Raw genomic sequence first — 14958 nt, forward strand, 5'->3', positions numbered from 1 at the left:
CATTCTTTCCTCTTTGCCCTCTTGCAAGTTGTTTCTGCCGTCGAAACACTCGCTTCTTAACTTCTCTGCGTGCGTAACTACTGGTCATCTTGCAATTTATTTCAGCCTGACAAACATTTACTGAGTCCCTACTATGTGCTAGACTTGGGCCAAAGCACTAAAGGTTGTCATGCTGAATGAAGTTTCTGATCTCAGAGAACTCACAACTAGAATGGGGGTAGCTCTCAGAATGGAGGGTGCGATGGGTCAAGGAGGGAAACTACGATTTCTTCCCAGCTGCTGTGTGGCAGAACCTAAGAGCGCTCTGAGTTTAGTACTATTTTCATCATTTTACTGTAAGGAAACTGGCGCAAAGAGAATGTTCACAGTCATGCAGCTGGGATTCAAACCCAGATCTAACTAACTCTAAAGCCTTTTTTTCCCCCTTTTACCAGATCGCTTCATGGCAGGAAAGGCAGACAGTAGAATAAATAGGTATAATTGAATGAGAGAAGTTCCAAAGTATGCTAAAGTGCCACAGTGATGCAGATGAGAGGCCAATTGACTTTTTTTTTTTTTTTTGCGGGCCTCTCACTGTCGCGGCCTCTCCCGTTGCGGAGCACAGGCTCCGGACACGCAGGCTCAGCGGCCACGGCTCACGGGCCCAGCCGCTCCGCGGCATGTGGGATCTTCCCAGACCGGGGCACGAACCCGTGTCCCCTGCATCGGCAGGCGAACTCTCAACCACTGCGCCACCAGGGAAGCCCGTCAATTGACTTTTGACCTGACCTTGGTGAGGAGGTCAGGGAGAGGAAAATTAACACAGAAGAGAAAATGTGCTCAGCCTTGAGGGTTAAGAAGGTGCCAGCCTGGCAGAGACGCTGCCACTCATGACTTTGCTGAGCAGTGTCCAAATCACATCTGTCTGCTTTCATAGTTTATGCTCTTGACTGTAAGGAAAGACTCACATTTAGGAACAAACATAACTAGACCAAGGGTTCCTCTTTATATTTTGTGCCCTAAGCACCTCACTCACCTCACCATAGTCCCAGCTCTGCAGGGAGCGCTGAATTACTTGATCAGATGTGGGTCTGAAAAAGATTATTCTGGCAGCAGTATTATAAGTTCTCAGTGTATCTTTGATCTAAATGTATTTCGTGTAAAAACCGGAGTAAATTGAAAGAATTTCTTAAGGTGAATGTCATTGTCAGCCATTGACTTCTGTACCTGTGAGCGCGGCTCACAGCCTTGGCTGAACACTGGAATCACCAAGGCACTTTAAAAAATCCTGATGTCTGGGCTCCATCCCCAGAGATTCTGATTTGCTTGGGCTTGGGGAGCTTTAAAAACTTCCCAAATGGTTCTAATGTGCAGCTGAATTTGAGATGGACTGATTTAGTGACCAGAGGACCACAGCTGCACTGAAAACACTACTGGACAAGCAAGACACTTGACCTTGATTCTGGAAAGACACATTCACACGTTTCAGGATATGAAACGGGACCCTTGAGTTCTGGTCCAAGTGCTGACATCCCTCAGTGTCACCAAAGGCCAGGCAATCTAGTTCTCCAATGCTAAGAATCATGGAGGTTTGGGTCTCAGTCTCAGGTTCTACCAGGCACACGTCCTTTTCTATGCCACTGCTGATCTCCTCTTCAACTGCCCCTTCTACCTTCTGCAGTCATGGAACAGAGACTGGCCTATGTTTGGTATAAACTCACATGCGAATGCAGGAAGAATTCTTTCTTCAGTTGGGTAAAATGCTTATTCTCAGGAGGCCGTATGAAAGATAAAGATGATAACAAGGAAGAGGTCAGTGGAATGCAATGTGTGCAATAGAAAGAGCATGGAACCTGATACCAGTGTGTCTGGCTTGGTTCTCTAGCTCTGCCATTGCTGGCTGGGTGGCACTAGACCAATCATTTCATCTCTCTGAGCTTTGGGCTCCTTGCCTGAGGGTAACCATAATCACAGCAGCCTTGCAGGGTTCTTGCGGCAGGGCTCAGTGAGGTCATATAGATTACAGTCTGCTAAACAGCAGATCATCAGGCATGTCCTAACGCCCTAGCAAATATTAGCTGCATAAAGAAATTAATGGTGGTTAGGAGCTCAGGAAAAGCAAGAGGTTATTTTCAGGCAGCAAAAGTTGTATTTGTTGAATTTGAAGTTTTTCCCTTTTATCCTGAACTCCTTTTGTAAAAGAGGAGTGCTTTTTGCATCTCCCTGACACTGTGGAGGACACCAAGAGAAAACACGATGCTTTTCTTTTCTGGGCTAAAATCATATTTTTTCAAGGTCTTCTCTTGTGGATGCAGCTCTTCCTGACCACTCCAGCCCCTGTTCACTATTCTTTTGTCTGAACTCCCATACTTTGGTTGTCTGTGTCTAACACTTTTTCCGGATGCTGCATTATTCACTCAGTAATTCAAGTGTGTCAGTCTGTCTCCTAACCCAGATTGTTAAACATCTCAAAACCTCTCTTGTCCCTCCATCACCTCTGTCACCATCACCCTCCACCATGGAGCAGGCCTTATGTAATACACAGAATCATCACGGGGGAGCCAGGTGACTTCTCTGGCTTCTGCTTTAAGTTGAAACCTTAAACTTTTCCAGCAACTCAGGCAGTGGCCTAGGAATTAGGATGTATCTCATTGGAAATAACTGCAAGGTTGTAGGACAATGAGATCTACCTCTGGTACTACTGCTAACTTCTAACGTTTAATCCTGTTCCTAATGCATCTGATTTCCTTCCACATTGTTTGGAGACAGTGACTGTGTCTTCTCTGAGTTCTGTTCCCTTCATGGGTGGTAGGACATTGGTGATACCTGGGGGTGACGTGGCAGGACTTCGCCATCATCTCCTTCAGCCTCCTATCCCAAGCCACTCCCAAGCTAAACAAATACACTAAGTAAGGATCGTGCTTGCTCTGCAAACACAGATTTGAGATAGGTTTTCTGGCTCTCTTCCTATTGCCTGCCCCTCCCTTGACTGCAGCACCCAGCCTTCCCTTTGTAGAATATGGCCATTGCTCTGAGCACAGAAGCCACTCTGAGTATCTGTTGCTTGTAGTGTATTGTTTATACAAAATCAAAACGAAACTCTAGTGAGACACAATCCAGTGCCATCTCATCCAGGGGCAAGGAAAAATCAGAAACAAGATCTGAGTAAAACACGAAATGCTTTAAGTCAGATTTTAAAGCTTGGGAGAACAATGGCCTTGTGAATTATGATATTCGTAGAACAGCTTGAATATGGGATGTTGACTAGCGTAGTTTCATTAGAATTTTTTTTTTTTTTTCAAATCCCCTATTGCTTTCTTGTAAAACCTGGATTTCTTTCTTGTGAAAATAATGCAGGTAAATCCAAAGAGGAATATACTCTCTGAACCCCATGTGTACCCTTTCAATGTTCCGCAGGTTGTGAATGTGGTAGGGGGCGTCTCCTTTCTGGATTCGGTTACTCCTATGGATTATTTCCCTGGATTAAATTTGGAAAGTTACCCTAACAGAGACAGTACCAGATATGCTGGGATTTACGGCATCCCGTCTGCTCACACTTTATTACGGGGGACGCTGAGGTACAAGGTAAGTGGCTCTATTTGAGATGGTCATGTTGCCTGTTTTGATATAAGTGATGTGAACGCCTAATTTTTCTTCATAATTGAAATAATTAAGATGATAAACCAGACTGGCACCCCTATGCTTACTATTTACAATAACCAAGATAAGGAAGCAAGCTATGTGCCCATCAATAGACGAATGGATAAAGAAGATGTGTTGTATACACACACACACACACACACACACACACACACACACACACACACACACACACACGCAGTGGAATATCCCTCAGTTGTAAAAAAGAATGAACTCTTGTCATTTGCAACAACATGGATGGACCTGGAGGGTGTTATGCTAAATGAAATAAGTCAGAGAAAGACAAATACCATATGATTTCACTGATATGTGGAATTTAAAAACAAAATAAATGAACAAATGTTAAAAACAAACAACAACAACAAAGTCATAGACACACAGAATAAACAGGAAGCTTCCAGAGGGAAGGGGAAATAGGTGAGGGCTATTAAGAGGTACAAATTTCCAGTTACAAAATGAATGAGTCAGGTATGAAATGTACATGTCACAGGTATGAAATGTAGTCAATAATAATGTAGTATCGTTGTATGGTGACAGATGGTAATGACTTATCTTGGTGATCATTTTGTAATGTATAAAAAACAACAAAAACAAACCAGATTGGTATCTGTTTTCTCAGGGCTCTTTCTTTCTTTTTTTTTACTCTATATGTAAATATTTTACTTAAAAATTGGTTTTTTTTTTAACATCTTTATTGGAGTATAATTGCTTTACAATGGTGTGTTAGTTGCTGCTGTATAACAAAGTGAATCAGCTATACATATACATATATCCCCATATCCCCTCCCTCTTGCGTCTCCCTCCCTCCCTCCCTCCCTCCCTATCCCACCCCTCTAGGTGGTCACAGAGCCCCGAGCTGCTCTCCCCTCAGGGCTCTTTTGATTGACTGATTCAGGAGGCAACTCAAAGTGGCTGGGGCAAAGAGGGAATTTTTGACTCATGAGAAGAGGGGGCGCAGGTTGAAGGGTCAGCTTCAGGTGTACTGAGATTTGAGGGTTGTGACCTCACTGGCACATAATAGTTTCTCTTCACCTCTCAGCTCTTCCTTCAAGCATTGGCTGCGCCCCTGTTTCACAGGGATGGCAAGATGGTGGCAGCCTCTTAGGTTCAAACCCAAGTGAGAAAGAAAAAGTACTTCTTCACAGCCAGAAGTAGAGTTTTGGTCTCATTAGCCCCTGAGGTCAGTGCAATAAAAGGTGCCATCAGCTTTGGCCCCTGTTTTATGTCCCTAGTGCTGACGATGTAGTCAGCGTCACTTTCCCCAAAGTGAATCTGAAATGTTTTTACCACAAAATGGGGGTGTAGCTACTAGGACCAGAAATACGAATGTCCAGTACACATTTTTAAAGATTTTTTTTTTATTTTTTATTTTTTAGTGTGAGAAACCTTCTTTAATCACAAACCAGGTCATGTTTTGTAAAACAGTGTCAGTCCCCATACATAATATTTGCTGGTGCCTTCAAATCTGGCATTAGAGAAATTAATGCCTCCAAAGCCACGTGTAAAGAAAACACTGGTATTTTTTTTTTTTTTTTTTTTTTTTTTCAGTACGCGGGCCTCTCACTGTTGTGGCCTCTCCCGTTGTGGAGCACAGGCTCCGGACGCTCAGGCTCAGCGGCCATGGCTCACGGGCCCAGCCGCTCCGCGGCATGTGGGATCTTCCCGGACCGGGGCACGAACCCGTGTCCCCTGCATCGGCAGGCGGATTCTCAACCACTGCGCCACCAGAGAAGCCCTGGTATATTTTTTAAAGGCTATTTTTGAACAATATTACTCGCGTAAATGAAAATCTTTCATGCTGGTTGATCTTGGTTCTAAATAAAATAAGTCCTTTATACTCCTGAACACCAGGGAATGGCAGTGAACATAATGTAAGATTTGCAGTGAGTGAATCTGAATAGTTCATAGGATAAATGAGTAGTGTGATGGGGAATCACCTTATATTCTCTTCTCCTCAAAAACTCATAGAAGTGCAGTTCCTTGTTCTCGTTGCCAAGGAAAAACATGAAAATTCTCTCCCCCGCCAACTCTTTTTGGGGCAATAAGCACCAGAGAAGCAGGGGATGGATTTCTGCCCATGGGGTCGGGGGAGGAGGTATGCTTTTAACCACAAGAGGGGGATAGGTCGTAGGGGGATATAAAAGACCCCCTAAAATAAGGCTCCTGCTACTGTGGGAACTCCATCATTCCAAGTGCAAAAGTCCTTACATGGGTCAACGAGAGGCTTGTTGAGAGAATTTCAGATCTGGAATGAAACTTAAGAGGTCCTCTGGTGCAGTGATATCATTCTGCAGAAGAAGAAAGTAGGGCTTAAGAGAAGCGGCCTACATCAATTAGTACTAAAGCAAATTGTCTTTAAGTTTCTCTTGTTGGTATCTTTTTTGTTTGAACGACAAAGTTTTTGGTTTTCAATTTTGTCATTTGGAGCATTTCTGCACTTTGGAAAATATCATAGCTGTTCTTGAGGCCTGAGGGTTCAAAAAATGCAATGCAACATTTCCAAGCCAAATACCATCACATGCTAACAATGAGCTCTGGGAACATGGCAACTCATCTCCCTGTTCCGGGCCTTTTCCAACCATCATTCAGGATTAAAGAACTGGGAAGGATAAATTACCACATAATCATAATCTATAAAAATACTGGCCTAGAGCACACTAAAAAACTCTCAATAAATAAATATTGGGCAGTTGCTTATGAAAGTCAGTAAAGATGTACTCTTTTTTTTTAAAAAAAATTATTTATTTATTTATTTTTTATACAGAAGGTTCCTATTAGTTATCTATTTTATACATATTAGTGTATATATGTCAATCTCAGTCTCTCAGTTCATCCCCCCTAATCCCCCACTTTCCCCCCTTGGTGTCCGTACATTTGTTCTCTACATCTGTGTCTCTTTCTGCCTTGCAAACCAGTTTATCTGTACCATTTTTCTTTTTTTTTTTTTTTTTTTTTTTTTTATCTGTACCATTTTTCTACATTCCATATATATATGCGTTAATACATGATATTTGTTTTTCTCTTTCTGACTTACTTCACTCTGTATGACAGTCTCTAGGTCCATCCACCTCACCACAAATGACTCAATTTTGTTCCTTTTTATGGCCGAGTAATATTCCATTGTATATATGTACCACATCTTTATCCCTTCATCTGTCAATGGGCATTTAGTTTGCTTCCATGACCTGGATATTGTAAACAGTGCTACAATAAACATTGGGGTGCATATGTCTTTTCTCTGAGTATATGCCCAGGAGTGGGATTGCTGGGTCATAAGGTAATTCTATTTTCAGTTTTAGTAAAGATGTACTCTTCAGAAATCATGTCCATACTTTCAAGGCTGCTTTTTACAAACCACACAGAGTTCGACAGATGACAAAGGTTCAGGTTAGGATACAATTTGATAGAAAAATGACTCTTAACGTGATATTTCTACAAAGGAATATAACTAATGTTGATTCGCTCATGTCTCAGTTTCAAAGGCAATACTTAAAGAGATCCAAAATGTTTTCATCCATGGCGGCATCATTGAAATGAGTGTTCAGGTCCTAAGGTAACCCCTCTTGAAAGGGACAGCACTCATCAGGGTGTATTAGTTCTGGAATTTTTCCCTTGTAAACCAACTGCACTGCTTCGTAGTCAGGCCTCAGAGGCCTCTGTACATGGCACTTCTTGAGGAGTGAAGCTATCCCTGCGACCAATTCTGTTCCTCTTTCCTGTCTGGTGGTTCAGGAAGTTCAAGGGCCCGATGTCTGAGACAGAGGATACTTGGGATTTCAGTCTGGCCACACACTTTCCTCAGAACACAGGTTTATTCTCAGGATGACTTCTAGCAAGCGATTCTGGTTTCCGGTCAGGTTGAAAAAAGTGAAAATTGAATGTCTGTGCCCAGTTCTCAAAGGCTCGTTTCTCTGTGATAGAGCGGTGATGAGTACCCTTCCATCCTCGCTCACGGGAGAGGTACATTGCACATTCATCAGGTCCAAAAGGTTCGTAATCGTGATAAGGTACTGAAGGGTGATTGGGATCCCTGTAGAAGTCTTGGGGCTCCATGCCATAAACATTGGTCCTGTCTCAGAGCTCCAGGGCAATTGTCATTGTGAACCGGCCAGTGCTGAGCCAAGTGTTGGAGATCTCCCTTGTGGTCCGCCACGCCAGGGTATCCGTGCAGTGACCGCGGTCGCGTGGGGGCCTCGGGGCGCGGCAGGGGGCTGCTCTCTGCGGACCGCTGCGCGCTGCGGGTCGCCGCTGCCGGCTGCTGCTGCGGCGGCTGCTGCTTCTGGCCGCCAAGGCTGCTGTACACGAGCGACAAGCTGGTGCACGTGCTGGTGAGCGCAAAACACACTGCCAGCCCCGGGCGCGCCAGGGTCTTCATTTTGGGCACCTCTTTTGTGCAGAATCCTCAGGCACACGCGTCTGGGACCACTTTTTCTTGGAGGGTTTCCGTCGTGGGTGATGGGACGGAGGCGGGTCTGATTTTTGCCCAGCGGCCCGCCACGCCTGACTCACCAGGGAAGCCGCCGCGGGACCCAGGAAGCGCCGCCCCAGGAAGCGTAGAGATTCCAGCACACGTTTTGTAATCACAAAAGAGTAGTTACAAGTGTGACCGGATTACGACAATCAGTGTAGTTGTTTCCTTGGGCGGTTATAATAAATTACTACAAACTTAAAACAACAGAAATTTATCCTCTCACCATCCAGGAGGTCACAGCCTGAAATCAAAGTGTGGGCAGGGCAAGCCTTCTGGAGGCGTCGAGGGAGAAACTGTCCCTTGCCACCTCACTTCTGGTGGTTGCTGGCAATTGTTGACGTTCTCTAACTTGTAGACATACTGGTCCCATCTCTTTGTCTCCATCCTCATACCACCTTCTCTTGTTTATATCACTGTGTCCTCTCCTCTCCTTATCAGGACACCAGTCACTGGATTTAGGACCCTAAATATCGGTCGCTTCATACTGAGATCCTTAACTAATTATATTTGCAAAGAGCCACGTAAGGTCATCCTCTGAGGTTCTGAGTGGCCATGAGTTATGAGGGATACACTACTCAACCCACTACAACCAGCGTACCTAAAATATATAGATCTCTAAAACTTAGAGACCTGATTTCAGATCTCGATGCCCTGTGAGATTCCGTGGTACCTGTGCTCTCATGAATGTGATGTCCTCATTGTCTAGAAATTAAATGAATTGTCAGTGATAACATCCTAAGGAGATCGAGGAACCATGGATGATTCACAAGCCTTCAAGCACAGCAGAAATTCTAGTGTGAATTGCAGCCATACTGTCCCCAGATCTGGCAGATTCTTGATTCTGTTTCTTTTCCCCAGGGGTTTCAGGAGTTAGGATTTTCCAATAGATTTAGGCTCCTGACAAACATATAGACCCAGAAATAGAGGATTTTAAGAGATTTAAGAATTAACTAAAGCTCTCAAGGATGTGCATGGATGAGAGCCATCCCCACAGAACCCCAGAGGATGGAAGATGTCACAGAGTTCATGTCCTGAGCAATGTCAACAACCCTTCAGTAAGCTGAATATTCTTTCCAGCGTTAGAGATGAGACCCTGTCGCCCAAGTATGACAGGGAGACCTTGACTTCTCTCCTGCACATGCCTGTCACCTGAGTCCTTCCAGATCCAGCTTGTATCACCTTACAGGATCTTTCTTAATTCCTCTCCTTGCCTCCCCTCCCCGACATCTATGGGAGTTCCCCTCCCTGTGCTCCCATAGCTCAGCGTTGACGTCTGTCGTGGCACCTATGATAGCGCAGCGTATCGTAGTCCTCAGTGGCCGTGGTTTTGCTCACTATGTGCCAGGTCTTATCTTTTGGACTTATCTGACCCTTCTCCAGGACTGTGAGTAGGGACTGCAGTTTTCGTCTCTACGGCCTCAGCCCGTAGCACAAGTGTCTCACACATGGCAGCAGTTTGCTAAGTACTTACTGATAAATGAATACACATAATAAATTCATTCCTAGAGGTCACCATAAAATTATTTCTGAGATGAAGAAATGGCTGAGAAATGTCTCAGTATTTGAGATGTTGGAAGAAGGGATTCCCCAGCATTCATCAGATCCTAGAAGCAGGCTCGGGGTATTGCTTTTTTCCTTCTCCTCTTTGAAGTATATTTACATTGGGTTAGAGCAAATGAATTTAAGTCTTTAATTAGTAACTTTGAACAGTTTGAATAATACAGCCGTTCAGACATGTGAGAATTCACACATTACATTGTGAAATATCCACTGGCAACAGGAACTATTTTATATCTTAATAATTTTACTGCTTCCTGAAATAATTTCCTGCCCTTCCTCTCTTCTTCTTCCTCCTTCCACCTGCTGTCTCTCAACTGCAGTGGCTATAAAGCTCCTTATTTTGGCTTTCCCATTCCCCCCTCCCTCTCGGCCCCCAACGTGATTTGCTCACAGGAGAACATACATTATGATCTTCCTTCATTCACTTCATCTTCATTCAGAATCTATTCATCGAGTCATTTGTTCGCTTTCAGCATGTTGGAATGATGGAAAATGGGGGGAGGACATGGGGATGAAAGGCACATAATACACATACTTTCTATGCCTGCAGTTCAGCAGCTGAATAGACAATTAATTACAGTTTGGGTTAAGTGCAGTCATAGAGGTATGTACAAAATGCTACAGGAATACAGAGAAGAAGGGAGTGCCCACTCACCTAGGAGCTCAGTATGTGTGCTGAGCTGGGTCTTAAGAGAAAAGTAAACATTTCATAGATGAGAAAGAGGGGTTACCACGTTCCAAGCGTGGGAGCTGCATGCACCGAGCGCCAGGTCTCTGGAAGAGCACAGCAGCTTGTTTGGAGAATGGTGAGTGGTGGAGAGGATGTCTGGTGAGGCAGGCTGGAGGGGTATATTGGGATGGGTTCTACGTAACGTGCCAAGAACCTCGGCCTGTCCTGTAGAGAATGAAGGACATGTGAGGAATTTTTATCAGAGTGATGGCATTTTAGAAATACCTCTCTAACGCCTACCTTTTCCCCTTGCTCCTTATATACGTTAGGATAATGGCACTTAATCAGTAGAATGGATTATCTTCGTTGGGAGATATTCTTACAAGCTCCTTTGTCCATTATAAGAGAGAGAACAACTATTCTAAATACAGTTCCGCTGACCTGAGCATGTAACACAAGATGAAATTTTCCCTTATGCTGTCAGAAAACACCACTCGCATGTTACCCAGTAACAAAAGTGAAGACCCAAGTTTTGCAAGGGCTCTTGTGTAAACCAGTGGAATTGTTGTGACCCTACGTATTTTGGTTTGAACCCGAGGGTGGCTGCATCAATACTAGCAATACAAATGGCTATTTTCAGCCTGTTTTCTAAATGACTTATAAAAATAGATCCTGATTTTCAAAAAATTAAAAAAAAATTTTTCTTTGAAGGCAAATTTTTATATATTGCTTAATAACTCTTGTTACAGGGATATGCCAAAGCCTTGAATGGATTTGTAAAATTGGGTCTTATAAACAGAGATGCATTTCCTGCCCTTCGACCTGATGCTAATCCGCTCACCTGGGTGAGTGACTCTGGAATTATACACTGTCTGCTGCTCTTCAGAAATGCCTTCTGAAATGGTCAGGTTTGAAAGTGGGTTTGGACCAGCAAAGAGCCCATTCTGTGCCTTATGTGCAGGAAGTTAAGTCCTAGCCCCAAAGCCCCCCTTTCCAAACTTCATTGTTTGGGGAGGATGGAGAGGACATGGAGGCTGACTCTCGGGGCCTGTTTCCTGCAGCAACTTCTACCACTTCATTGCTCCTTTAGCCCTTCAGCCCTGAGATGGGCTTGCGCTCTGCATTGTGCTCTGGGCTCTGCCACTTGTCTAAGTGGTGGCCCCATGACAGGAGTTAAGCTTTGGCCTCCTGAAACTGAGAAAGCAGGAGAGCTCCTGGTGGTATCGCCTAGCTAGATTCCCAACGCCCGAATCCCATTAGTTTTTTTGTTTGTTTTTGGCGGTACGCGGGCCTCTCACTGCCATGACCTCTCCCCGTGCGGAGCACACGCTCCGGACGCGCAGGCTCAGCGGCCATGGCTCATGGGCCCAGCCGCTCCGCGGCATGTGGGATCCTCCCGGACCAGGGCACGAACCCGTGTCCCCTGCATCGGCAGGCGGACTCTCAACCACTGCGCCACCAGGGAAGCCCTGCAAGTTGCTTTTAAATTCAGTTCTTTTGTGTATCTGAGAGTCTTTTCAATCTAAGTTTCAGATTTCATAAATTTACTTGTTGGACAGGAGTGAATAAATATCCATGGTGAATCTGATATTGAGGCAGTTTGATTGGGAAGGTTGGTGCAGTCATTCCCGGGGCTGGTCCCCTTGTCTTGGTAGCTACAGTCTAGAATAGGGGCTAGCAAACTTTCTTTTTGGTAAAAGACCAGATTGTAAATTTTTTTAGGCTTTTATGGGTCATGTGGTCTCTGTCAGTCTGCTCATAAACAAATGAGCATGGCTATGTTCCAATAAAACTTTTTATTTACAAAACCAGGTGGTGAGCTCGATTTGGCCTGTGAACTAGTTAGTTGATCCTTAATCTAGAGCATAACTTTTTCCTTGGGAGCCTGGAAAAAATCTTGTTTAGAAATTAGAAAAAGCTATGACCACTGTTTAAGTGCTCTTCCTTTGAGATTTTATTATCTGCACAATCTTCCTCATTTCTTGAACTTACAAAAGAACTCTAGTTGCTACTAGCAACCACAGCAATAAGCCCCTTCCACTCTATCCTGGCCAAAATTGACTTCTGGATGGGGAGGGATAATGAGGGATAAAGGTGATGGAGACGACCTGCAAAGGTAGGCAATGTGATGGCAAATATGGTATCACCTTTTTGGTATTGATTTGGTGCCATGACTCCTTTATTGCTGAAATATCATTCTGAAATACACATTTATTGATGTGTGGGTGTGCAGATGTGTGTATGCACATGTGTGTGCCACAATTTACTATTTCTAATTTAAAATTTGAGGTTCTTTTGAGGTCCAATGTCTTAATAGGATAATTTCTCAACTCATTTTTTATTTTATTTGGAACTTAGAATTTGTATCTTTGTTTCTCTAACCAGAAAGAACTCCTCTGTGATCTAGTGGGAATTTCACCCTCCTCCAAGTGTGATGTGCTTAAGGAAGCTGTCTTCAAGAAGCTAGAAGGAGACAACACCCAGCTGGAGGCTGTTGAATGGTAGGTACCCACCAGTCAACCTAGAGCAAAATACCGGATCAATGATTACTTAGTGCTTTCTAATCAAAGAAAAGTCAAGATAGAAGCAAACATTTTACATTGTCTTTGATTAATTTGCTGCTCTAATGTTGGCCTGTTGTAGAGAGATTACCACGTACCATGTTCACGTGGGGATAAAAAGTAGGTAAAGCGAGAAATTCAATGCCAGTTATAACTTGGGAAATACTTACTTTTGAGCAGCTTCACTACTCGGTTCCTGAGAAAGGTGGGATATTTTTTCTCTCCTGTAGGACATTCTCCTAGTCTTTCCTTAACTACTTGGAAACACTTAGCCATGTGGCTGTGGCCCGTTCTGCTGGTATCCTTCATGTGGGAGAACTAACCTGTAAATTAATCTCACGAAAAGCTTTGCAACAGTGTGTACTTTCAATGCATCAGGTCTATAGCTCCAGGCAACAGTCCTGGGAGAGTCTGGGGATGATTCTAAAGGTTAACACATTACTCTCGTTATTATTATTTTACAATTACTTAAGAGTCCTATAACTTGAACTGTCATCTTGTGATTCTGCCCTTTCAAGATAAAAATCCAGTGAGCCTTCCCTTCTGCCTCCCAACTGAGCATACGTATAGGACTTGAACTAATGCAGCCGTCTCTCGTGCTTCTCAGGTTGGGCTTACTTGGGGATGAACAGGTCCCTCTGGCAGAGTCTCTCGTGGATGCACTCTCCAAGCATTTGGCCATGAAGCTTTCCTATGGTAGGCCGTGGGCTATTGGCTAAACATGCCAGAAGAGGAATCATAAGAACCAGTGAATTAGACTGAAGGGCGGGAGCCACACAGTGGGAATGGGAAAAGAACACTTGGACTATTTTTCCAGAGGGGAGAATAAGAGAACTATTAAGTAAGAGTGAACTTGGGTAATACGGCAAAGGAAAAAAATCATTAGTTTCACTTTTAATTTTTGACACATTAAGGAAATGCTGAAGGAGCGTTTTGGGGAGAAGCAGGGATGGTCTCTACAGCAGTACCGTCGTGTCTGTAACCAGGTTAGAGTGATACCCACCTAGACAGAGGAACCTGGTTCGAGTTATCATTTCCGTGAATTTTTAATTTGGTCTTTGGGCTAAAAAGCAGTATACATAATTGTTTAAGGATATACCTAATGGGAAGGGAAACAAGAGCAGAAGGGCAGGAACAGGGGGGGTGAAGTACGATGCCGGAGTTGTAATGACAGTGGCATTTTAAACTGTATGTTTATTTATTTTAAGGCCCTGGAGAGAAAGATATGATTGTGATGAGAGACAACTTTGGAATCAGACATCCTTCTGGACATTTAGAAAAGAAAACTATTGATCTTGTGGTTTATGGGGATGTCAATGGTTTTTCAGCTATGGCTAAAACTGTGGGGTTACCCACTGCTATGGCAGCCAAGATGTTACTCGATGGTAAGTTCTTTCCTTGGGGGACCACGTTTGTCTCCGTGTTATCTCCAAGTCATTCAGGGCCTGGATATCAAATAATTAGTCTTGAGTATGACCCTGGCTTTCACTAAAAGTGAGCCAGTTCAGAAGATCTAAGGGCTGGCTGACTGGGAGATCACCTTGTGATGAGTAAAAAACCTTGGCTTTGGGGTTAGACCTGATTTCTGTGCCAGCTCAGTCGCAAGATGACTGAGCGATGGGGTACAAGTTACTTAGCATCTCTGAGTCAGAGCTCCTTCAACTTTAAGGTGGGGACTGTCATGACTAACTCATAGTGTTGTTGTGACACTACAGTGAAATAATACATAAAGCTCCTACCACATAGAGGGAGTGTTACCACAGGGAGTGTTAACTGCCTTCTTTTCTTTCCTTATTTTTTTGTATTTTGGGGGTAACACTGAAATAGCAGAGGGTATTCATTTCCAGATCTTCAAAAATATAGGCCACATTTTATTAATCCTCACGTCTCAACGTATTGTCAATACTAAATATATATGTTGAGCTAAATGAATTCAAATTTCAACTCTCCACTCTCCCCTTAAGATGATGTTTGCATTCAATAAGCATTATCTCTGAATATAACACCCCATTTGGCCCCTGTGAAGGTGTGAGGGGAGTAAAAAACACCAAAACATA

The 14958-nt window shown here is 43.7% G+C and overlaps 1 protein-coding gene and 1 pseudogene across 6 annotated transcripts in view; one reads left to right on the plus strand and one right to left on the minus strand.

Annotated features, from left to right (window-relative positions):
- Positions 1 to 14958, plus strand: part of AASS (aminoadipate-semialdehyde synthase) — a 76548-nt gene that overhangs the window by 50010 nt on the left and 11580 nt on the right. For 3 of the 6 annotated variants that reach the window (XM_067042275.1, XM_059073885.2, XM_067042274.1), the window contains 5 exons: positions 3397 to 3564; positions 11090 to 11185; positions 12726 to 12841; positions 13509 to 13597; positions 14110 to 14286. In XM_067042275.1, coding sequence (XP_066898376.1) covers positions 3397 to 3564; positions 11090 to 11185; positions 12726 to 12841; positions 13509 to 13597; positions 14110 to 14286 — 646 coding nt within the window. The remainder of the gene's footprint in view (positions 1 to 3396; positions 3565 to 11089; positions 11186 to 12725; positions 12842 to 13508; positions 13598 to 14109; positions 14287 to 14958) is intronic. The other 3 variants (XR_010842127.1, XM_067042277.1, XM_067042276.1) reach the window with 1 other exon arrangement.
- LOC131762346 (alpha-N-acetylgalactosaminide alpha-2,6-sialyltransferase 5 pseudogene) lies at positions 7616 to 8014 on the minus strand (annotated as a pseudogene).

The sequence above is a fragment of the Kogia breviceps genome, chromosome 9 (genome assembly GCF_026419965.1).
Source record: "Kogia breviceps isolate mKogBre1 chromosome 9, mKogBre1 haplotype 1, whole genome shotgun sequence".
NCBI lineage: Eukaryota > Metazoa > Chordata > Mammalia > Artiodactyla > Physeteridae > Kogia > Kogia breviceps.